The following is a 25,011-nucleotide window of genomic DNA, read 5'->3' on the forward strand; positions in this document are numbered from 1 at the left end:
CAACCCAACACCTACCGATAATACTCATTTACTCACGGTTCTTCCTTCTTTGGTCTTTTCATGTTCATAGGTATTGATATTTGAAAAATTGGAAATAAATAATCCTAAATTTTGTGTATTGGCTGATAATAATCCAAACTTTAAAAATCACTATCAGTGATCCTAACTTTCAACTATTTTTGTCTCAACGGTCCTCCGTTAAAAAACACTTAAAGCCGTTAACTTTTTTCCCGAGTTTCAAACCGGTGTTTTAGGGCTTTTGATCGGGAGAACGATACGATTCGAGGATGTAAAACTTATCTCGAAACTGTGATTCAAATGACTTGATTTTTGTTAATTGGAAATTCAAACACTCGAATTGAAACATTGTTTGCATGAATCACCGTTTTGAGATAACTTTTATATTGGTCGACTCGTATCATGCTTTCGATCAAAAGCCTTAAACATCGGTTTGAAACTCGAGAAAAAACTTAACGACGTTAAATGTTTTTTAACAGAGGTCCATTGGAACAAAAATAGTTGAAAGTTGGGACCACTAATTGTGATTTTTAAAGTTAGGATTATTATCGTCAAATACACAAAAGTTGGAATTATTTATTTTCAATTTTCCTTGATATTATTAGAACAAAGTATTGAAAAAACAACCATAAATAAACTGAAAATTAAGCTTTAAGTTAATATCAGTGTCCGAAAATCAAAATAGTAATGTTATGACTTTAGGATTAGCTAATAGCCAATGCAATTTTTAAAAGATTGGGATTTTACAATTCAAAATGGGGTAGCGACACAACTTATTATCTGCTTGCCTTCTGTTTTGATGTAATCATACTTTACTAGTTATTACTGATTTCCATTATTAAAAAAATGATATAAATACAAATTTTATCCTTTAAATATAGCTGATTTACGGATCAAATCCTTTAAAAAGTTTACTTTTAGGCGGTGTCATTTACGGAATATGTTTATTTGATTTTCGTCATTTTGATTAATGGTTATCTAAAAACCCAATTAAGTGGTATATATAATGTGTCAGGCATATGATGAGCATAATAGTAATTCCAGCTGCATAGTATAAATATATATTAAAAAACTAAAATTATATTTAAATAAAGGGTAAAATTAAAAAAACATAGAATATTTATTAATATTCTCTCTCTCCCACCGTCACCACACTATTACCGGTTGGCTAGACATCGACCTCTCTACCTCCACCACCACGTACCACTTTGGGTGTTATCTCCGGTCAAAATCCGAAATTTCGGTGATGTCTCCGACTATCAGAACATCCGACAAATGAAAAATATAAACTTTGGGTTAGGATTTCGTTGAAGAAGATGAACAGGGGTTGGGAGATAAGTCTTGAGTTTTTTTTATTAATCAATAATAGGGTAATTAAAATTTAAATGGAGTAAAATTACAATTATGCCAATCATGTGCTACTCAGTTAACGAAGGAACTAGATGGCCATTAACGAAAAGGACAAAAAAACGAGCTACTTTTCGTGTTAAAGGGCACCACCTGAAAGTAAACTTTTTAAACAACTTGATTCGTAAATCAGCTATGTTTAAATGACAAAATTTGTATTTTTGTCTAAACAATAAATATATAAATAACAAACAGAGTTTACAACTATAATGTCTTGGACCGAATCTTACATCACGCGTCTAGTAGTGAGATATTAGACTAAAAAATTATCGTACCTCAAATAAAACAAACGCATATTATGTACGTTGATTGTAGCCGAGACAATAACTTCAAAGTTAAATATGCTTAGAAGAAAGAAATTCAGGATAACGCAAGTTTTCACAAACTAAAGGATATAATATTTATCGTAACATGTTAATTCGTTTGATCACAACTAGCATGATGTTTTAAATCCAAGGACAACAAGTCAAAGGACGAATTATGTAACTAATATTTATTAAAAATTGTTTGAATCAAGTAAACAACTAGTGAACAGTATGATTCCCTCTCAACCACATGGAGAAGATAACCCTACGGCTCTTATTCTGTTGTTTCTTCTTCTTCAAATACATCTTTGGCACCAATGATTGCCGTCCGGCTTCTTGCAGTCCCACCGGACCGCAGGTACGGTTTCCATTTCGTATTCGCGGTCGCCAGCCACCCTACTGCGGGTATCCTGGCTTCGACCTCTCGTGTACCAAACGAAACCGAACGATTCTACACTTAACCTCCTCACGATCCTACATCGTTAACCGAATTTCATACCGCGAACAGGTATATTTGTTCAATATAATATTGGAATATAGTGTTTAGGGTTTTAGTATTGAGCTTGCGGCTTGGTTTATCTTAAAGAGACTGATATCATGTAACATGTTCGTATTCGTTCATTTAACTTTAAACAAACATAAACACTTAATCGGACAAATATTTTTGTTCGTGTTTGTTTATGTTCATTCATTTACGAACATATTTGAACAAAGATGAACGAGCATGATTGAATATATAAAAATACACGTAAGCAAACTTAAATGAACACAAACATTCATAAACAACATAAATGAACGAACTAAACATGTGTTCAGGTTTGTTCGTTTAATAAAAATGAACACAACCTTTTTGTTCATGTTTGTTTGTTTATTAAATGACCGGGCATATACGAACTTCCTGTTGAATGGTTCATGAACAGTTCACTGAACATTCGCGTCGTTTACAGATAAGCACGATAAAAGACTGATTGATCATTGCATTTAATAAATGATTACAGTATATAAAGATAAGCCGGGTAGTAAGCTCGATACTAAAACCTTAAATACTGTATTCCAATATTAAGGCTGGATTATGATTTGCAGAGCATTTATATTAATCCTGAGTTCTGCCGGCCTAATCGGATAGTCGATTTCAGTCTAACCGGCACACCTTTCGACTTCAACAGCATTAGGAGTCATACATTTTACAATTGTTCGTTGCGAAAGTCTGATTTCGATTATAAGTTTCCTGCAGTGCCGTTACGGTGCCTGGATAGTGTGAATTATTCAGTTATTGCTGTGAATGGATCGATTCAGGAAGGTGAGGTGCCGGAGAATTGCCAGGATATGGCGATGATCTCGGTGCCGATTAGGTGGTACGGTGACGTTAAGGTGGAACTGGAGTTGATATGGCTTACACCGTATTGTAGATTGTGTGAAATTGAAGGTAGAATATGTGGAATGAAAGGAAGTGATGGAGAAACAACTTGCTTTGGTTCTTCTGGTGGTAACTAATTTTACAACTAAGCTATTTCATATACAAGTAATAGTATGATTAGAAAAAGAATGACATACGTTTTATACGACTTTATATGCACCATATGACATGCAAAAAGGGTCATACAAGCTGTATGAGAGTCGTATGACATATAAATGACTGATGTGATTATTGACAAAGTCATATTGTCTGTACGTATGACCATTTTTTGTCGTATCATATCGGCTGTTGAAGAGGTAGGTCCCAGCAGAGCCCAGTTGGACCCGCAAGACTCACCTTGAAGAGGGACGTCTGCGCAAGGACCAACTGGTTCCGCAGGACCAACCATGCTCAGATATGAAGACCTTACGCGCAGTACGCCAGCTGTTCCCGCAGGAAAAGCCTCCCAATGGTGAAGTACCCCGCCTGTTCCCGCAGTTGCGGATACAAGCCATCAGGGAAGGCTACCTGCACTAATAGCAAGGCTACACGCACAAGGAACTAACTCTCAATAATTCAATGTCACCTGAAGGAATGAGCAAGGCGGGAATACTCCCGCCCAAATGAGCCAGTCCGTACACTTCTGGAAGATCTTTTGTACTATACCTGCCAAGGTATGGACAAAATAGACAAGATCTGACCAAAGCAGCCCATGAACCAATCACAGGGTGACAGCTCACCGAAAACAGTACGAGGAGCACGCTCTAGTACAAAATGTCACTATCAGCCGCTGCCTACTCACCAACCCTTGTCGTGGCACGTACATAGCCTGCAATTGGTGGAAAAGGAATAGTACATAGCCGGCGGAAAAGGAATAGTACACAGCCGGCCATGTCACTATCAGCCGCTGCCTACCCACCAACTACCAGCATGGCACGTGCGTAGCCCACAGTTGGTAGAAAAGGAATATTATACAGCTGGCTGTACCTGTTTGGAAACCTACCTTCGGCTATAAATACTCCAACACCTTGGAACGGTATCATTATCTTGTATCTTATCTTCACTAGCTATTTCTCTTAATATACACTTATATTCAGAGCAATCTAGTCTGATTCTCACGCCGGAGGGTGGTCACAAGGAGTAACCCCCCCCCCCCATTCTCAGTGACGATCTCACGGTGTCTGTTTTGCAGGTCATCTGAAGAATAACCATCTCTGCCGGAACTAACCCTCGTGGGAAACATCAATTTAACTCCCAGATTATCCGTAATCTGCCCGGAGTCACTTAGTGTTTCTTCATTAGCGCCTTCCGTGCATAAAAGCTAGAACTAATTTTCTCAGTTTTTTCAAAACCTCTGGAAAGATGGTTAAGGTTACTCCGGTGCCAAGGCTAGCGAGTGACCAAGAAACCCCGGTAACCACAACCCCAACTACTGGGGGGAACACCGGCGAGTACACAAATTTTACGAACACTACCCCGGTTACCCAAGCCGGGGCAAGTGCAGTAAATAATCATCCCCTAGGATTCATTGATACCCAGGTGGAAAGACAACAGACGAGGCTCCCCCGCCAAACACTTGATCAAGTTAAAGCTTGGCGGAAGCACGTCAGAAGGAATTCCAAGCTGAGTTGGATGAACGCATACGTTCACTCCAGCAGGCTGACGAATTCGGAAGCACTCGACAACAGCTCAACATGAGCAATGAGTGCGATTACTTGGACGATGATTGGGAGGAGTCCGACATGACGCAAACCCTCGCCATAGGGCGAAAGGGAAGCGCAAGGAAACGGACTTCCAACCAAGGAATTTTGGAGAAACCTTTAAACAAAGGAACGCGGGGGGAAACCCACGTGACTTCTCCAACACCTTTAGACCAACTGTTGCAAATGCGGGAACGTCCAAATTTGCAAGGGACATTGCAGAAGCAATCGCCCCGAAGAGTGCCAAACAGATGTCCAACATCGGCACTTATGATGGTATATCCGACCCAGACGATCACTTGAACAGATTCATAGCGGGGGCAACCGTCAGCAACTGGACGGAACCCACGTGGTGTTATATGTTCCAGATGACGCTGGTTGGAGCGGCCAGGGCATGGTTTGATCGTTTACCGGTCCATCACATCTATGATTGGGCGGACTTTCAACACAAGTTTAGCCAACACTTCAGTCAACAGAGGAAATATACTGAAGAGCAGTGGACGATCCTCAACTGTGTTAGAGAGGAGGATGAATCCTTACTAGACTTCATCACTCGTTTCAACTCGAAAAAGCTGAGTCTGGGCACAATAAGCGAAGATCTTGTTCGCGCCGCTTTCATCCAGGGCGCCGAATACCCAGAGCTTATCCGCACGTTGACGGGTAAGGACGGCATGCCATCCACATGGGATGCCATCATGACGGCGGCCAAGCGCTTTGCCGAAACGGAGAAGCAACTGGGTAGGGATCTTCCCCAGAATACACACCTCTACACGCAGAGGACTAGAGAAAACAACGTTCGGACCGCCCGACAAAACAAAAAGAGGAAGCTAGGTATTTGGCAGTCAAGGGTAAACTTTGACACCTCATCTAGCTCTCGCCCTCTAGTAGGCGGAAGGGATAACACGCACCCATCAAGCCGAAAACACCGGTGGACGCCACTCACCAAAAGCGTCACGGAGATATTTGCCAACGAAAAACTCCCATAGCCAAAAGCTCCAATGATCCGGCAGCGATCTAATGCGGATCAGAGCAAATCCTGTGACTTCCACGGGACAAATGGTCACAACACTGAGGAGTGTACATCCTTGAAGGATATTGTTGAAACATTCGTCAAGGATGGAAGACTTACACACCTTGTGGCATCAATCAAGAATGGAGGGAGGAATGATAACCGATACAAAGGCAACGGACGAAAACCCGTTAACATCAGCATCCACATGGTTCATAGTAACATCAGAGGAAGAAAAAGACGAACGACAGAACCATGCGCGTGGAAGGAAGCTGAGGTGCGCTTCCCACGAGTGCCAGGAGGACCCAGCAAAGAATGCCCAATCGTCATCAAAAGCCAGCTGGGGCACTACATCACTTCCCGCACTCTTGCTGACAACGGCGCCTCGTCAACGGTTATGTACAGGCAGTTCTTCGACAAGCTAGACGACGAAGACAAGGAACGCCTGGAAACGGTCTACGCCTCGATGGAAGGGTTCGACGGCACCACGAACACCCCCTGGGTATCCTATCTTTCCCCGTCATTCTCACGGACGGGAAACACTCCCGCACAGAAGACGTGGACTTCGTCGTGATTAGAAAGCCACACCACACATACGACATTCTCTTCGGGAGAGGCGGGATGGCAAGATTCAATGCCGTGGTATCTTCAGTCCACGGCATGATGGGATGGCCAACAGCTGAGGGTGTAGCGATGATCACCGGTATTCCCCAGGTATGCATCGCATCTGTCTCATCTAAACCCAAACCAAAGATGGCTAAACCAACCATCACCGAACCAGAAAAATGGGCCCTCAATGGCAAATACCCTGACTAGGCTGTGACCATTGGCCCAACAATCACTGATCCTACGCGCACCTTACTCAAACGCTTACTACAGAAAAACGCTGACATCTTCGCGTGGACACTAGCTGACATGACTGGTGTACCTCGAAGTAAGGCAGAGCATAAGCTCAAGTGTGACCCGGCTTTTACGCCAGTTATTCAAAAGCGCAGAGTAATGGGGGCGGAACAAGCTAACGCGTGTAGAACCCAAGTCAAGGAACTCCTTGACGCGGGCATCGTACGCGTTAGCAGATATCAAACATGGGTTGCAAATCCCGTTATGGTACCGAAGTCTAACAAACAATGGCGCATGTGCATAGATTTCAAAGACTTAAACAAAGCATGCCCCAAAGATTGTTATCCTTACCTGAAATTGATCTTAAGGTAGATTCGTTAGCACCGTTTCGCCTTAAATGCTTCCTTGATGCGTATAAGGGGTACCATCAAATCCACATGGCCATAGACGACCAGGACAAAACCGCATTTCGGACACCCGATGGCACATTTTGTTATCAAATGATGCTATTCGGACTTAAGAATGCAGGGTCCACATACCAACGCCTGATGGACAAAGAGTTTCATGCCCAAATTGGGAGGAACTTGGAAGTCTACATGGATGACTTGGTCGTCAAAAGCTCTGAGCCAGAAGCGATGTTGAAAGACATCGAAGAAACTTTCAACACACTCAGAAAGATAAACATGAAGCTCAATCCGAGCAAGTGTTCCTTTGGGATGGAAGAAGGGAAGTTCTTATGAGTCATCGTTACTAAAGATGGCTTCAGAGCGAACCCTGAAAAGGTCGAAGCCATTATCAAAATGGAATCACCTACTACCATCAAGCAAGCTCAGACACTGAATGGACGACTAGTTGCACTTAACCGCTTTTTGGCAAACCATGCGGATAGGTCGTTCCCATTCGTGTCCACATTGAGAAACTGTTTAAAGAAAACGCACTTCCGCTGGACACCAGAAGCGGAAGCAGCTTTTCAGGAAATTCGGTCACGCTTGATCGAACTCCCAACGCTCACAGCACCAGAAGCGGGGGAGGAATTAATCTTTTACCTCTCCGCCACAGATAGAGCAACCGGGGCAGTCCTGCTAGTAGAGCGAAAAGGCATCCAGATGCCAATCTACTATGTTAGCTGTGTCCTAACAGACGTAGAAACCCGGTACTCTACCCTGGAAAAATTAGTCCTAGCACTTGTACAGGCTTCACGCAGGCTAAGACGATATTTCCAAGGTCACCCAATCACCGTTCTCACCAACTTCAAACTTGCAAACGTTTTGGGCAAACCCGAATTGTCGGGACGCCTAGCCAAATGGGCAATAGAATTGGGAGAATACGCGATAAAGTACAAGCCGAGACCAGCCATAAAAGGCCAGGTCTTGGCCGACTTTATTGCGGAAGTCCCCGCTTCGCGGGAGAAAGAGTGCCAGGAGGAGGCTCAACCCTCCCCAGCACAGGACATCGATGATTTCTGGCGACTCTACACTGATGGAGCAGCCAGAAACGAGGGTTCAGGCGTAGGGTTGAAACTAACCAACCCAGCAGGCAAGAATACACTTACGCTATTCGACCGGATTTTCCAAGTACGAATAACGAAGCGGAGTATGAAGCATTCTTGGCCGGGCTGAGAATTGCGCGTAAGATGGGAGTGAAGAACTTAAAAGCCCACGTGGATTCCATGTTAGTAGCCAACCAAATAAACGGGACGTACACGGCCGTGAACGACACAATGGCCCTCTACCTCGCATAAGCAAAAACCCTTATGCGCGATTTTAACGATTGTAAAGTCATACACGTCAAGCGTAGCGAAAACAAATCTGCGGATGCGTTAAGCAAGCTTGCGTCATTAGCCTTCACCCACTTGGGAAAGGACATCCGCATTTAACTCCTTGGAGCACCATCAGTCCCGCACAAGGAAATCTGTGTCATCCAAACCGGCACAGAAACATGGATGACACCAATAATAAATTACCTTGAGGCGGGTATACTACCAGAGTCAAAAACACAGGCAAGAAAAATACGTTGTAAAGCACTGAACTATCAACTCATCGATGACATCCTTTACAGACGTAACTTTCTTGGCCCACTCCTAAGATGCGTAGACAACCAAGATGCTGGTTACCTCCTAAGGGAAGTGCACGAGGGCATCTGTGGAGTACACGTAGGTCCACGCGCTGTTGTAGCTAAGCTAAACAACGCGGGATACTTTTGGCCGGGGATGCATACGGATGCGCTGGCATACATCAGAAAGTGTAGGGCTTGCCAATTCTACGCACCCAACACGCATCGCCCGAAGAATGAACTTGTTCCAGTCACCTTTTCATGGCCATTTCAGAAGTGGGCCATCGATGTGACAGGCCCATTTCCCACAGCAGTAGGAAACGTTCAGTTTCTAGTGGTAGCCATTGACTACTTCACCAAGTGGATAGAAGCAAAACCCTTAGCCCAAACAACCGCAAAACATATTAAAAAATTTATTTGGGAATTTATTATTTGTCGTTTTGGACTTCCACAGACTTTGGTGAGCGATAACGGCACCAACTTTGCTGACAAGAAGCTACAAAAGTGGCTGGAAGAATTTCAAATCACCCACACCTTTACCTCAGTGGCGCACCCGCAGGGTAATGGTGAGGTGGAAAGAGCAAATAAGAGCATCGTCGACGGCATAAAGAAAAGACTCTTGGAACACAGATCCGCCTGGGTGGACGAAGTTGCACACGTCCTTTGGGCAAACAGAACGCTGAAGAAGGCCAGTATGGGAGAAACCCCGTTCAGCCTCATTTATGGTACTGAAGCCATGGTCCCGGTCGAAATTGGTTTACCCTCACCAAGGGTCTTGATTCAGCCAGAAGACAATGATGCGGAAAGACGGTTAGACCTTATGTTAACCGAGGAACGCAGAGACTTAGCCGGAGCGCGTGAAGAAAACTACAAGCGACAAATGCAAAAATACTACAAAACGCCGGTAAAACTCTGCAACTTCAATGTAGGAGACTACATATTGCGTAACAATGAGGCTTCGAACCAAGAGCGCCCAGGAAAGCTGGCCCCGGTCTGGGAAGGACCATACATTATCAAAGAAGTTTTGGGAAATGGCGCATACCGGCTCGAAAGGCTCGATGGCACTCCCATCCCAAGAACATGGAATGGAGCTCAATTACGCAAATGTTACATGTAGATCAATTCCAAATTTGTAAAGAAAAGGCCTAGAGCCACTTCTAATGGAAATGATTCTCCTTTATCACATTGTGTTGATAGCCTTACCTTTATACTTATGAACTTCCCACACTGATATGCCGGTATTCACCGCATAAATAAGTATGGGAAGAAGTAAGTCGTTGCGTGTGGAAGGCGGCAAAACCCGCATAAACACAAAAAACGGAAAAAATTTCTACGGAAAAGATTAGGAAAACCTTCACGCAGGTCAGTTATAGGTGAAGTTTGGTCATCCCACTAAATGAAAGTGACGGTCTTACCCGCACAATCATGATAGAGGAAACTGAACATTAACCTACCGACAACCGCGCGTCGAAAGGTTAACTTATTCAAAACACTTAGAAAATTTCTAAGGAAAAGATGAGGAAAACCTCCACGCAGGTCAGATATAGGTAAAGTTTAGCCATCCTACTAAGTGAAAGTGACGGTCTTACCCGCACAATCACGAAAGAGGAAGCAAAACTTTAACCTATCATCTGCCACATTGAAAGGTTAACTTACCCGAAGTACTTAAGAAATTGCTAAATTAAACCAGAATATGCATGAGCAAAACATATAAGGTTTACAAGGCAAGGCATTAACAAAAGATTTATATTCCATAAAAATTTAAGTATTACAAGAATGGCCAGGCACATACCCGCATACAAGAATATAAATCTATACAAAAATAAAAATCTATTCCAACGGTGGAGAGGGATCTAAAGGCTCAAGCTTCAGGACCACTCCCACTTGAACCCGCACCATCAGTTGAGTGTGGCAGTTCAAGGAAAGCCTTGAGAATAGCTAGCCCATCATCAGCAGCAGTAATCTCGTTCACCTTCTCCACCACCGGATGCGGGAAAGCAGCATACTGGTTCACTGCTTGGTCATAAGCAACTTCAGTATCTACGTCATATAGAGGGAAGTTGGAAGGCGGGATGCCCTTCTCAACAAACCCTAGACCAAGCAGGAAGCCAACCTTTTTCCCATCCTCATGAGAAGCGTTGAGGGCTGCGCTCATAGCATCGTCATAAGATGTGTTCGTAAGAACCCGATGCACAATCTACAAAACAGAAGTATATCAAAAACTCTTCTAAGTGTAAGGAAAAGCGTAAAGAAGTTATGAAGCTACACATACCTGCGACAACGCTTCTCGTAGAAGCCATTCCTTGGTAACCAGAGCTTCCCGGAGGGCAGCTTGAGCTTCATCACGGGCGCGTTCGGCTTCGTTTTTAGTAAGGTTGGCAAGCAACACATCTTTAGCTGCAGCCTCTTCAACGCCCTTCAGCTTACGCTCAGTGTGGTCAAGCATGCCCCTCTGGTCCAAGATCTCTTGGAGCTTCTTGGCGTCTTCCATGGCCAAGGCATCATGAGCCTGCTGGAGCCTCTCGAGATTGGCTTTAAGTTCCTCATTCTCAGTGCGTAGAGGCTCAGCAACAGCTTCAGCCTTGGTGGCCCTCTCAGTTGCGTTCCGTGCAGTTCCTTAGCCAACCGAAGCTGTTCGTTAACAGCTTGGGTAGCCTTGGAACGGGCCTCCAGCCGGACCTGAACTTCAACTTCGAGGGCCTTGAAGGCCTTCTCCTTTTCCACAGCAACGGCGGCGAGCCTCTTATTCTCCTTCCGGATAGCCCGCGCCTGAGCCACTTCCAGGCTACGCGCCGTCTTTAACTTGTCGTTTTCACGACAAAGCAGCTCGACGTGCGGCTGCATCCGGGCAAGGAGAATTCTAAGCTCATTGGTTAGCCTACCCTCCTGGTAGCTAGCCATTGCCTCCCCCAACGCACCGCTTGGGGCGGCGTGGCGCGCCCATTCGACGCAATCCGCAGCAGTCCGGAGGGTCGTTCCCCGGCGGATACTCCGCCGAGGAGCGTACACCTCGTTGGAATCACGAACTGCAATAAAACAAAAAACAGTTAAAGAGAAAAAAAAATGATAAAAGGGATATAAGGCCAAGATAACCCCACGCACCTGTAGGGTCGACAACAGGCCGATAGCCACCAAACCCATCACCTGAACCAAAGGGATATCCATCCAAAAGGTCAAGGAGACGGGAAGGAGGCAAAGATTGGCTAGACGCCCCAACCCCGAACATACCTGAAGGACCGGCCGCGGTCGCCGGCGTCGGAGCAGGCATGTTGGAGGCCGCCGCGGTAGAAACCAACGGTGGTGAACTCACCGGAGGTGAACTCACAACCGTGGCAGTCGCCGCGGAAGAACCCACAGAAGAAACCACCGCCGGCTCAGTGAAGGATTCCGTGAAGATGGCACTGACAGCCGGCGAGGATGATGTTACAGTTGGAACAGTTGCCTCAACAGGATGAGCAACGGAACCAATACTGCAAACAGGCGTAGCCGCCTGGGTCATCGCCTCGGGTAGGTTAACCAAACCTACCATCATGGGTCCAGAAACGCTCCTCCCCGCTCCACTCTGGAATGCGGTAGCATCCACGCCTGCACGAAGACAAGATATATAAGTATAATGGCGGAAAGATATGCAGTTAAAGCAAATGAAATTTATACTTACGAGGTCTCTTGAGCTTGAAGGTGCGAACAGGCGGGGACGAACCCGATGGAACTGGCCTCTTCACGCCAGTCACCGTCGTAGAACTTGGTCGCGCGGAGGTGGCGGCTGTCTCAACCTCCGAGACAGTTGTCTCACCACTACCAGGGTTCCCCGCCGCCTCCTCACTTTCGGTTTCCGAGTCAGACCGGTTCCCCTGATCGGCAGTGGAGGCAACCTTCGCCTTGCCCTTCACGCCGGCAGCTTTCTTCTTCCTCACGAAGAAAGAACCGTCTGCGGATTCCTCATCAGAAGATGACAAAATTAGAGAAACTCCGGCAGAGGTTTGAGCATGAAGAGGGCGAGGGTTAATGAAACCCTTACCTGGCCGCGTGGCGCTCAGAATTTCGTGGCCTGGCGGGTAGACCTCCACAAACCGATCTGCCGTTTGCTCCAAGATGGGCAACTCGTTCTCGTCGAGAGCACGAGTACCCAACCGAGCGGGACCACCGCTCTCACGCGGTTGCAGAAGCGACTGCAAATTGTTCCCCTCTGAAAATAAACAGAAGCAGTTAGAAGAAAACCCTAAATCAGCAAAAAGAGATGGAGCATACCATAGGGAATAGAATTCGAACCGAATTCAAGAACGATGGGAATCTGTGGCGCCTCTGCCCCAGCATCCTTCCATACCCGGCTCATCCCAAGCATCACCATCCCAGACTCCGCAAAGCGATAAACCGGAGTCTGGATCCGGGAGATCTTGGAAAACCATTCCGCCTCCTGGTAGTTGGAGGCGTGAAGGCTGGGGAGTGCTTTCCCGTTCTTGAATGTCATCGCAATAGGGACGACACGGGCAGAGATGTAGAAGAACTCCCGCTTCCAAGACCGAAGACTGCGCTCGGTAGCACAGATCTTCAAACCCTTGATCCGGGTGACCAAGGTGTACCAGCCTTGGATGCACCTCCAGGAGTAGAAGGTCATCAGGCGGTCGACATGGGGCTCCACACCAAGAATGAGGCACACCCATTCAAAATGGCGGGTCTTGGCGATCTCCATTGGGTGTACCTCCGTCAGGTGCACACCGTGTCTATCCAAAACACGGTATACAAACTTCATCAATGGGAACCTGAGATTCCCATAGACGAAGAATGCAGCATATACCCCTATCTTGCCTTTGGGGGCATCGTACACCGTCTGATGAGACGCAGGAAACTCAGGCTCGAAAGGCTCGAGCATGAACTTCCTGACGATGTACTGATAGAGGTCGACGGGAAGAGCACACTGGCACTCGCCAGCAGTACTCTTATCATCCTTGTCAGAAGTGGACGATGGGTTCTCGATATACACGTCGGACTCTTCGGCGGTGACTTCTGGATCATGAGTAGAAGACATGTTTTAGATGTAAAGAACGATTTCAGGAGAATGCTCGACGGAAAAGTTAGAGTATTCGCCGGAAATCGTTTAGAAGAAGAAGAGTGAAGTGAAGGTGTGGATTAAGATGCACCCTCTCCCCCTTTATATACTCATCGCAATGAATGCGATGAATTTAATACGGAGGAGAGAGAGAGCGCAGGTGCAATGAAACTATTACACGTGGAAAGAGCAAGCTGGCAACAGCTGTTGAAAGGACGCGTGCCGTAAAATTCGCGCCCACGCGCCTGAAAAAGCGTCTGGAATGACCATATACCGTCACGTCACCATAACTTCCTGCACGTCCTGAAACTGTCAGAAGAAACCGTCGGACGACGCTAACGTCCCTTCAACAGTTTGGACTGTTCTTATCCTTTCACCAACCCTTCGAATTTCAAAAAGATTCAAAAATAAGAGGGAATACACCCCCTTACCTTGGCAACCAAGTAACTATAAGACGGGTGCGGGTACAGTGTCAAGGCAAAACCCTTCACATACTTAGCACCCGCAGGGAATTGAAGCCAAGAATACCTTGGAAGTAAAGTAACTATAAGACGAGTGCGGGTACAGTGTCAAGGCGAAACCCTTCACATACTTAGCACTCGCAGGGAATTGAAACCAAGAAGGATCTTCTGGGCCATGCTTGTGGAAAGGGATATAACATCCCCGCATAGCGGGAACATTGAGAACTAGATTGTTTGATGCTCCAAGATGGAATTGGTTGTTTAAACATAATTGATCACTATGTCTAAAACTACCAAAACCTCGTGGAGAACCTATACAACTGAAACTCAACGCTCCTGACTTGCGAGGAGGTTACACACCTACCCGAATCATACCCAAAGATCAAGCAGAAAAGTGGGAAATTCTGCGTGACATTAGGAAAACCGCGGGAAGAATCCCCACGGAAAACCTTAAAACTAAAAACCCTTTTCAAAACCCCTTGCTTAAGTCCAAAAGTTCACCTCACTTATTAACAATTCATGAGAAGAACATTGGACTGGGGGGACTTGAAGAGGTAGGTCCCAGCAGAGCCCAGTTGGACCCGCAAGACTCACCTTGAAGAGGGACGTCTGCGCAAGGACCAACTGGTTCCGCAGGACCAACCATGCTCAGAGATGAAGACCTTACGCGCAGTACGCCAGCTGTTCCCGCAGGAAAAGCCTCCCAATGGTGAAGTACCCCGCCTGTTCCCGCAGTTGCGGATACAAGCCATCAGGGAAGGCTACCCGCACTAATAGCAAGGCTACACGCACAAGGCACTAACTCTCAATAATTCAGTGTCACCTGAAGGAATGAGCAAGGCGGGAATACTCCCGCCCAAATGAGCCAGTCCGTACGCTTCTGGAAGATCTTTTGTATTATACCTGCCAAGGTATGGACAAAATAGACAAGATCTGACCAAAGCAGCCCATGAACCAATCACAGGGTGACAGCTCACCGACAACAGTACGAGGAGCACGCTCTAGTACAAAATATCACTATCAGCCGCTGCCTACTCACCAACCCTTGTCGTGGCACGTACATAGCCTGCAGTTGGTGGAAAAGGAATAGTACACAGCCGGCGGAAAAGGAATAGTACACAGCCGGCCATGTCACTATCAGCCGCTGCCTACCCACCAACTACTAGCATGGCACGTGCGTAGCCCACAGTTGGTAGAAAAGGAATATTATACAGCTGGCTGTACCTGCTTGGAAACCTACATTCGGCTATAAATACTCCAACACCTTGGAACGGTATCATTATCTTGTATCTTATCTTCACTAGCTATTTCTCTTAATATACACTTATATTCAGAGCAATCTAGTCTGATTCTCACGCCGGAGGGTGGTCACAAGGAGGAACCCCCCCTTCTCAGTGACGAGCTCACGGTGTCTGTTTTGCAGGTCATCTGAAGAATAACCATCTTTGCCGAAACTAACCCTCGTGGGAAACATCTATTTAACCCCCAGATTATTCGTAATTTGCCCGGGGTCACTTAGTGTTTCTTCAGCTGTACAACCTTTTTTCATCATATCACATGGCTCGTGTGACATCACATGACCTGTATGGCTGTATGCGTGACAACATGCCTTATATACACTTTTTGGGGTGGTGTTTGTATAGCATCGCCTAAATAGCAAGATATGCATAGTATTTTTTATCATGTAAAGGACAGTAACACCCCTGAGATAACGTTGAATTTAGACTGAGTTAATAATTTGGACAAAATTGGCAACGGTTGGGAAAATTGAGGGTCTAATTGCGAAAAAAAATATTTTTGGACGAAATTCGCAAATGTAACCAAACCTCAGGGACGATTTGACACTTTACTCATATAATAAAAAAGAGTGAAAAGACATGTCTACCCATGACTTAACGTTTCAACTTAACGGAGTTAGTGATTTGGATGTAATTGGCAAGAATTTGGAAACGTGGATGGTCCATATGAAAAAAATAAACTTTTTGGACTAAATTCGCATTATTTATCAAATCACGAGGACGAAAATGACACTTTACTCTACATATATATTAGTAACCAATTAAACTTGAAGTTTCAAAAGGTGATGACAATCAACCCCTTAAAATTGATTTTGATTAGTTCATACAACATGCCCTAAACCACATGTTTTTAGTATACAAATGAATTGGTGATTTTTCTATGTTCAGGGATTCGAAAGAGCATGTATGGATTAATCTTAGCCATTCTTATTTCGATATTAATATGTATCATTGCGATTGTATGGTACATTGCTGACAAAAGAAGGGAATACAATCAAAGTCTACACCAAAACATTGATGTATTGTCTATCACAATTGCTCCACGACACCGTGCCTCGACAGGATTGGATATGTCCATAATCGAGTCTTACACGAAGACAGTTCTTGGAGAGAGTCGTAGGCTACCTAAAGACGATGACACTTGTCCGATATGTCTTTCTAAATATGAACCTAAAGACGCGTTAAGAAGGATCCCTGAATGTAATCACTATTTTCATGTAGGTTGTATAGACCAGTGGCTTAGGTTGAATGCAACTTGCCCTATATGTAGAAACTCACCATGAAGTTGGTTTTGGTTACACACACCTTATCTTCATTATCAACTTCATTGAATTCTTTAAAGACAAAAAGAAAAAAGTAGTCTTTATGCATATCAAACATAGGCATATATTGTTTAGGTGCTAGTAAGGTTGTTTTTCATGGGATTCAATATGGTCCTCAACTCCTCATGATTATCATAGCTAAGAAAATCCAAAAAAAAAGGTATATTGTTTATTGTCACACTAACTCAACATTTCTAGTTAATTATACTATAATTAAATCATTTTAGTTTAACTTAAATATTAGAAATTACTTTTATCAACATTAATTAAAAGCTTATGTTTACAAGTTAGGTTAAAAACCCCGAGTTACCAAGATAATACATTCTTATTTTTAACTTCACCACCATGTTCAACCTTTCCTAATAGTTTATAAACATCAAAGAAAATGTATTTACTTCTACTATATCATAATTTACTCATTCAATACATATTGACATATTGTAACACAAACCCATTTGCTAATTTAAAGAACTTATAACATGCAAGAATGCTTGAACCTCAACATGGTGTTTAGATGAATCTAACATGATTTTTCATGGACTCGTAAACAACTCAAATCCATAAATTCTAGGTTCGTGGTCACATACCATTTTTTTTAATTTTATTTTGATTTTGATTGTTTCTAAAGATTATTATGAGATTAGGCTTCTTGATTCTTAACTCAAATTTGACAATTATTATTCTTCAAAAATCGCCTTCCCATTTCTCCGGTTTGTTTTTCCTCCGACTCCGCATAACCATTTAACTTTGATCCCTTGTTATAAGTTATAACCCAAGGTTATTATCTAAACCATACAATTGTCTTATAATTTAACATATGATTAAACATACAAAATAAACTAACTTGGCAACCCAATATATATAAATAATACCCTTTTGAAAATTATAGAGCAATGTTACAAATGTTCAATATAAGGCTTCCCTTTGGTAAATCAAATTCAACTACATTTTTACTTATTTGCTTGCAAACAATTTAGGTGGAAGTCGAAAGGTGCTAGCTTAACCTAAGAGGATTGGATTAAATTAAAACCTTAACAGTATCTTTTCGGATTGTGGTGGTCGCGTTTGTTTTTCTTTCCTTTTTTTTGTTGGATTGATCGTTTGTTTGGGGTAGAGGTGTCGAGAAAGAGAAAGACAGGTTTGGGCCTACCAACCTGGGGCGGACCTAGCTTATAAGCAGGAGTAGCATCCGCTACCCCTTAACTTTTCGTCGATAGTGCAAATTTGTTAATCTTTTGGTCGGTTTTTGTATTTCGTTATTCCTGAAAAATATAGCGTTACTCCTATTTGTATAAAGTCCATCCAAATTAAAAGCTAAAATCAATTAAAGTCCAACCAAATTAATGCTCAAACCAAAAATTATTCGTTGTTCCTTGAGTCTTGGACGCTCGGTTTAGGTCGGACATCAACATTCAACAAAACAAAGTTTCATTCAACCCTGCTTCTACCCTACGCTTCCACGAGCATCTATTGCTCTCCTTTGGTCATCAGACCTCCACCCTACAGCCGAGTAGCCGATGTCCGATACTCCCTTAGTCCCTCTTCTACAGTTCGACTTCTACTTGTTCAATTTAAGTGTTATTCTACTCTTATCTAAAATTGTAATTGTTAGTTTGTTTATACAAATTGTTAATTTGAAATTGTTTATGGGCAATTGAATATTTGAATAATTGATTGTGGTTTATTGGAGATATTGATAATGTAAACTGGAAATTGAAACTGATTAGGAATTTGGGGTTTATATCTAAATTGAAATTAATTAGAGATTTAAAGTTTATGTTGTAAATTAAAATTGATTATGGGTTTATTGTTTAAATTTTGTTTCTTCTAAAATTAAGGAACTTGGAAGATGAAACGGCAAAATCTTATTAGCAATGTTTTTAAACGAACCAAGAAAACGATGATATTGGTCCAACACCAACTAAAAATAATTATTGAATGAAATACGATAAGAAAAAATTTTGGTTATCGTATGAAATACGGCAAAAAAATGATTTTATTTTATGAAATATGATTAAAAAAATCCGTTTATACTGCATGAAATACGGTAAAAAAAAATTTTGAACGTTACCATTGAGATTTTGGTCTAGATCCGCCATTCCTGCCAACCCGGGTTATAACCCGACCCACTACGCCAAAAAACCGTTTTGGCTCAAACCAGTTAGGACCCAACCTAACCCGTCTGTTCGTATACCTGTTCGTAGTCTGTTCCCTCAAACCGATTTGTACCCAACCCAATTTAAAAAACACACCAAATGAACTGTTTTTTAATCTCAAATTGGTTTCAACCCGATACAAACCAGTTTGATTAGGCTGCATGTTCTTGCATCCAAACTAGTTTCCAACCCAATTTAGCTTATCCCAAACTGGCTTTAACCAAGAGTTGACCAACCCAAGTCGGTTCTTAACCCGAACCGGTTGGAATATAAAAGTTATTTACACCAGAGGTGCAAAAAAACCTGTACCCGGAACCAAACACGAAAAAAAATCGAAACCGGGTTTTTTTATACCCGAGTTTTTACTACATGAACCTGTACCTGACCCTACTTGTAGGGAACGAATATGGTATGAATTTCAGTACCAAAACCCATTCCTGGAACCAAACCCGATTTGTACCGGTAATACTCGAAACCGAGTTTTTCAAATACTTGATTTATTCCTGAAAAATACTCAAAAAATGTGCAGCCCTTAAAAAAATCCAATTATACCCGAAAAATATACTCGGAATAAAAACTCGAAAATAGGGATTTCAATGCGGGTATTCAAATACCCGGTTTTATACCCGACTCGAACCTTTTGCATAGAGTATGATTTTCAGAGACAATACCGGACTCGAACCCAAACCCGAGCCAGGTATGGCCAATACCCAGTCATACCTGAACCCGGTTTCATACTTGGAACTGAGTATTTGAAAAACCCTACTTGTGCCTCCCTAATTTATACATGCCTAGTTTGGGGTCTGGGCTTAAAGCCTTGTTAGGCCCAGTTCTTTCTATAGTTTGAGGTCTGGGCTTAAAAGTTAAAACCGGGTTTTTTCATTGACCGTTAAAAAAAAAAAAAGAAAAAAAACCTTCACATGTATACTCACTCACTCAGCAGCCCATATATCCATCCATTAATTAATCAAACCCTAAAACCCCTTTTCAACACTTTGATCCGAATCCGGCATTCAATCGATGGCTTACCGGCGTAGTCTCACCACTCGGGCGAGACAATTCGCTCAACACCGATTCACCCCATCAATCTCACACCTTCACCATGACCAAGAAGACCGTAAACCCCAATACCCAGATCAAACCAGATCATACACTGTCTTCACTAACCCACTAGCCTTTAACGGTGGCGTTGGTGATGGGTTGAGTTTTAGAGACCCAAGATGGGCTCAGTTCGGTCATGTACCCATGACTGCAAGTGGGTTTTTGCTGGCTAGAGGTATTTCGACTGATGAAGCCAATAAGGTTAATTATATGTATGATATGGCCGATGTGTTGGCGGATAAGACTATGGAAGTTGTGGGTACTCAAGCTCCGGCTGTGAGTGAAGTTGCGGTTGCTGCTGCGGATTCGTGGGTGCCTGTTGCCGCTTTGCAGTATGCGATTGATGGGATTCATAATTTTACTGGACTTAATTGGTATGAATTGGTTTAAAGTTTACATTTTTATGGATATGTTTAGGTTGTTGTGATCATAGGTTTTTTTTTATGTTATTGGAGAGTGTGATTTGGTGTGAAACTGATTCTTGAGAGTGAAACCGATGCGCTTAAACGATCGATGCTTGATATAACGATTTAATAAAAAAGTGTTTACATTGCATATGGTTTTAATCAAATATAGAAATAAAACATACATCCTTTACTCCCCTTGAAACTAATGGCTTTAATATGCAGTGTGAGTTGTGATTCATGCTAAAAGTTGCGATCTTGATCATATTTTTAATTAGGGCTGTCGTAACATGTCGGACACGACACGATAACTAATCGTGTCATTTTTTTCAAACACGAGCACGAACCAGTTTAGTAACCAGTTAACCTGTTAAGACCTATTAATGGACCTGTTTAAAGGCACAATGAATAATACATGTGTAATGAAACAAAAATTTTCAAAACGAGCGTAAAAGTCATAATTAATACATAATCCATAGCATATTTGAAACAAAAAACCACAAATCAATAACATACTTGAAGCAAAAAACCACAAATCAATAACATACTTAAAAACCACAAATCTATAACATACTTGAAACAAAAACCATAGAAGAAAACCATAACATACATTAAAAATATAATATCCGGTTTTGATGGGTATGAGTGAAATGTTGTAAGTATGACTTTAGGTTTAGGGCTTTAGGAGTATATATTATTTATTTTTTAAATTAAAAATCTACACAGGTTACTAATAGGCTAACAGATAACCTGTTAAGACACAAATTTAAAGATGTCTTAAACAGGTTGACCTGTTTAAGACATGAAGCCTGTTAAGCTCAAACCCAAACCTGTTAAAACCCAATTGACAGGTCCATGTCATAAATTGACAGCGCTATTTCTAATGTGCTCTTTTGTTATGTGCTATGTTTCTTTTAAGCCAATACGAGTTGTGTATCTAGTGTACACAGCAATTTTATCAAATTTCACCCGATGCTAAAAGTTGGGACTTTGATCAAGTTTTACAGAGAGAAAATCTTTAGTTTTTATAGTAGCTATTTGTGTTAGCTTCAAAATAGATAAAAATCAAAAGCAGTTTGTAACAAGCAAGGGCGAAGGATAGTTAGGGCCAGGGGTGGCCCCGCCCCCCTTCATTTTTTGCGCAATGGTGTAAATTTACCTGTTTTTGTCTGAAAACTTTTATACGCAGTGTAAATATGCTCTTTCTGTCCGAAAATGTGAGCTCGGCCACCTCTGTTTAAGTTTTTTAATACGTATTTTCGGCCCCCCCCTCCCTGACGTTTTCGTTCAAGCTTCACCAGTGGTAACAACTAACAAGTAACTTTGGAATCTGTAGGAAAGATGGTTGTAGTCATTTTTTTTGTTTATTTAGAAGAGTAAAATCACCAAAAAGTATGCCTTTTGTTACTGTGTTTCGTATATCTCTTTTGATGCTTACATATTTGCCTTGTTATCTACGATATAAAAAACAACTGTCATGATGCCAAGTCGTTTATGTGGGAATATTATACTACATAGCATATGATTTCGATACTTGGACTTTTTTTCTTACGTTAGACGTGAACAACATTGTTCTGGCATGTGTCAGGTGGGCAAGCATAGTAATAACAACTCTCTTTATTAGAACCTTGACACTTCCAATCATGATCAATCAGCTGAAGGCTACCTCAAAGTTAACTGTAAGTTATCTTTTTATTTAATAGTGGGTTCTCAAGTCGCACAACTTATTCACATTTTACATTTTTTAAACAGATACTGAGACCAAGGTTGGAGGAAATTAAGCAAGAGATGCAAGATAGGGTATGCACATTAAACATCTTTGATGCTAATATATCTTTTCTTTATGATTAATTAATTATTAAAAAATTGATTGCTTGACTTATTTATGTTATTACTAAATTACCCTTTTCAGGGCATGAGTCCATCGGCTGTGGCTGAAGGTCAAGAAAAAATGAAAAGGCTATTTTCAGAGTAAGCACCTTTTCATGTTGCTTTTACATGATTATATAAATCTTTAAAATTATTTTAATGTTATAGAAATTTATTGTTTGTACAGGCACGGTGTTAGTACGTTTACACCTTTAAAGGGTCTCCTAATTCAAGGCCCTCTCTTTGTCAGCTTCTTTCTTGCTGTAAGTTATAAATATCATATCCATAGACACATTATATTCAGTTTACATTTTTTTTGAATCTTTTACACGTTTTATTTGCAGATTCGGAATATGGTGGAAAAGGTTCCATCTTTTAAAACTGGCGGGACCTCTTGGTTCCTTGATCTCACAACCGCTGATCCGTTCTATTTACTTCCTTGTTTAACTGCTTTTTCATTCTGGATAACTGTAGAGGTGAGTATTTTTTTTCTCCTTAAAGTTAATAAAATCAATATCAATTTATTTTTAACATAAAGATTAATTAGCTGTGTCATTCAGCTTAACATGCAAGAAGGTTTGGAAGGTAATCCTGCTGCTGGCACAATGAAAAATGTTTCAAGGGCTTTTGCTGCTCTTACTGTTCCCCTTACTGCGTCTTTCCCGAAGGTACATATCACAATTTTTTAAAAATCTAATTTTTAACTAAATTGGACATTACTATACTTTTTATTTCATTATATTGCTTTCCGCTCAATGAAAATTGCAACATTTTCATTTCTTGAATGTTTTTTAGTCGCGCTTACTTAGTTTTTCTTCTGTTTTATAAATTGAATATCATGGTTTGTTTTAGGTGTTTAAACAAACTAAACGTTCTGTGAACCGTTGGCGGGAACCTCACATATCTTTGTTTGTTTAGTTAACTAACGTACATGATTTCTTGTTGTTCATTTAGTTAAATGAACACGTCTCATTCGTACATTTATGTTCGCGAACATAAATAATTATATTTGTTTATGCTGGTTTAGTTTATGTTTGTTTTGGTTCTCCGTCTACGTTCGTTTACTTATTTATTTAAAATAACTATGCTCGTTACAATTTAGTCTAATTCTAGAAATTAAAATATCACGTCTTACTATTAAGTTTAGTTTATGTTCACAATTACTTTTAATTGATGCTCGGTTATGTCAGTTCATTTATACACATTCGTTTGTGTTGGTTTACGTTTCTGAGCTGTTTGTTTATACTATTACCAAATGAACACAAACATGCTCATGTTCTTAATGAACGAACACGAACAAGAAAACGCCGTTCGTTTAAAGTTAAACGAAGAAACACGAACATGCCACGATAGTTTCGTTGTGTTTGTTTACAGGCATAGTTGGTTTCAAGAGTTGGTAGCTTAATATGTGGAACATATCTGGATTCTTTGTATATAATTATCAGTAAGTTTATTTTATGTGGAAAATTTGAGTTACATACAAGATACTTTTGCTTATGCAGGCTCTCTTTTGTTATTGGATCACCTCTAACTTGTTCTCCCTTGTATACGGATATAGTAAGTTCTGTTATTTATATATTGAACTCATTGTTGTAAACTTACATGATTTTATTTTTTTATTTAAATGGACTTTGAGAACATTATATGCACACACATCTTCATTTAACATAATATTATTTACTTGCTCTCAGTAATTAAAAAACCGAATGTGAAGAAGATGTTAAACATTCCCATAATAGTACCTCCACCGCCATCTCCCACTAGTGGATCACAACCAGCTTTCTCATTCTTTGAAGCATTGAAAAAGTACGCAGCCGCGCAAGCTCATAAACAACATCAAGAAAGCACAAATCAAAGTGCCGGTCCATTGTCACTTTCAAACAAGAAGCCAGCCTCAGAAGACCAGAAATCTTCAAATCAAAGAGAAACACGAGCATTGGTTTTGAGCCAGAGGATCAAAAGACTAGAGAAAGAAGTCAAAGGAAGAAAGAAGAACCACAAGAGGTGAGTATATGAGGTATTGAACGGATCTTTTGATATGATGGGCGTCTGCTTTAGTATGCCTATAGAATAAATGTAATAAATATTCTTTTTGACGTTATATATTTACTCGTTAAGAGGGAAAAGAGGGAATCCTTGTTTTGGCGTAGGAGATTAGAAACTTGTAGCCAGTTATGCTTGTATTTCGTGTGGTGGGTTGATTATTCGACTTCTGTTTCTTGGCTTCACATAAACATCTTTTTGGGTTATATTTTTATGATATATTTTCATATTTGACGTTCTAATTCGATTTTTTTTTGGGTTATCTACTGTTGATTTCAATGGTGTGATATGATTCTAGTTATCAATACAAAAACCTGAATGTCAACGTTTCTATTTAGAGTTTTTCGACACTCTTTTTTCTCACCTCCTTTTGCTCGCATAAATTCGTTTGAAGGTGTTCTTCCTAAAAACCGTCTCTGCTCTCTCGTTCACATCCAAGATCTCCTCTACATCACACTATCTTCAATGACACCTCAAAATCAACGGGCGTTCTTTGTAAAAAGATGCAAAAAAATGTGTTTGGAGCTATCTTCGAGAGTAGTCATACTGCTTGCTCTAATGTTTGCGCGTTAGATTTTAGTAA

The 25,011-nt window shown here is 41.6% G+C and overlaps 2 protein-coding genes across 2 annotated transcripts; both read left to right on the forward strand.

The window, feature by feature from the left end:
• Positions 1-1,980: 1,980 nt before the first annotated feature.
• LOC143599452 (putative RING-H2 finger protein ATL21B) lies at positions 1,981-16,816 on the forward strand. Its single transcript, XM_077077406.1, has 3 exons — positions 1,981-2,238; positions 2,814-3,216; positions 16,422-16,816. Exons 1-3 carry the CDS (start codon positions 1,981-1,983, stop codon positions 16,814-16,816), a joined length of 1,056 nt encoding a protein of 351 aa, XP_076933521.1.
• A 3,212-nt stretch (positions 16,817-20,028) lies between these two features.
• Positions 20,029-24,552, forward strand: LOC143599453 (mitochondrial inner membrane protein OXA1-like). Its single transcript, XM_077077407.1, has 9 exons — positions 20,029-20,486; positions 22,105-22,195; positions 22,269-22,316; positions 22,429-22,487; positions 22,573-22,648; positions 22,730-22,861; positions 22,946-23,053; positions 23,888-23,942; positions 24,077-24,552. Exons 1-9 carry the CDS (start codon positions 20,032-20,034, stop codon positions 24,391-24,393), a joined length of 1,341 nt encoding a protein of 446 aa, XP_076933522.1. The 5' UTR covers positions 20,029-20,031; the 3' UTR covers positions 24,394-24,552.
• Positions 24,553-25,011: the final 459 nt, after the last annotated feature.

Source organism: Bidens hawaiensis, unplaced genomic scaffold (assembly GCF_021521415.1).
Source record: "Bidens hawaiensis isolate Kalapana, Puna unplaced genomic scaffold, B.hawaiensis_p1.1 tig00052214_1, whole genome shotgun sequence".
Lineage (NCBI taxonomy): Eukaryota > Viridiplantae > Streptophyta > Magnoliopsida > Asterales > Asteraceae > Bidens > Bidens hawaiensis.

Coding starts and splice junctions, on each gene's coding strand:
- LOC143599452 (XM_077077406.1), top strand. CDS start 1,981: ATGGAGAAGATAACCCTACGGCTCTTATTCTGTTGTTTCTTCTTCTTC. Junction 2,239..2,813: donor GAATTTCATACCGCGAACAG/GTATATTTGTTC, acceptor TATGATTTGCAG/AGCATTTATATTAATCCTGA. Junction 3,217..16,421: donor TTGCTTTGGTTCTTCTGGTG/GTAACTAATTTT, acceptor TTCTATGTTCAG/GGATTCGAAAGAGCATGTAT.
- LOC143599453 (XM_077077407.1), top strand. CDS start 20,032: ATGGCTTACCGGCGTAGTCTCACCACTCGGGCGAGACAATTCGCTCAA. Junction 20,487..22,104: donor AATTTTACTGGACTTAATTG/GTATGAATTGGT, acceptor GGCATGTGTCAG/GTGGGCAAGCATAGTAATAA. Junction 23,943..24,076: donor CTCCCTTGTATACGGATATA/GTAAGTTCTGTT, acceptor ACTTGCTCTCAG/TAATTAAAAAACCGAATGTG.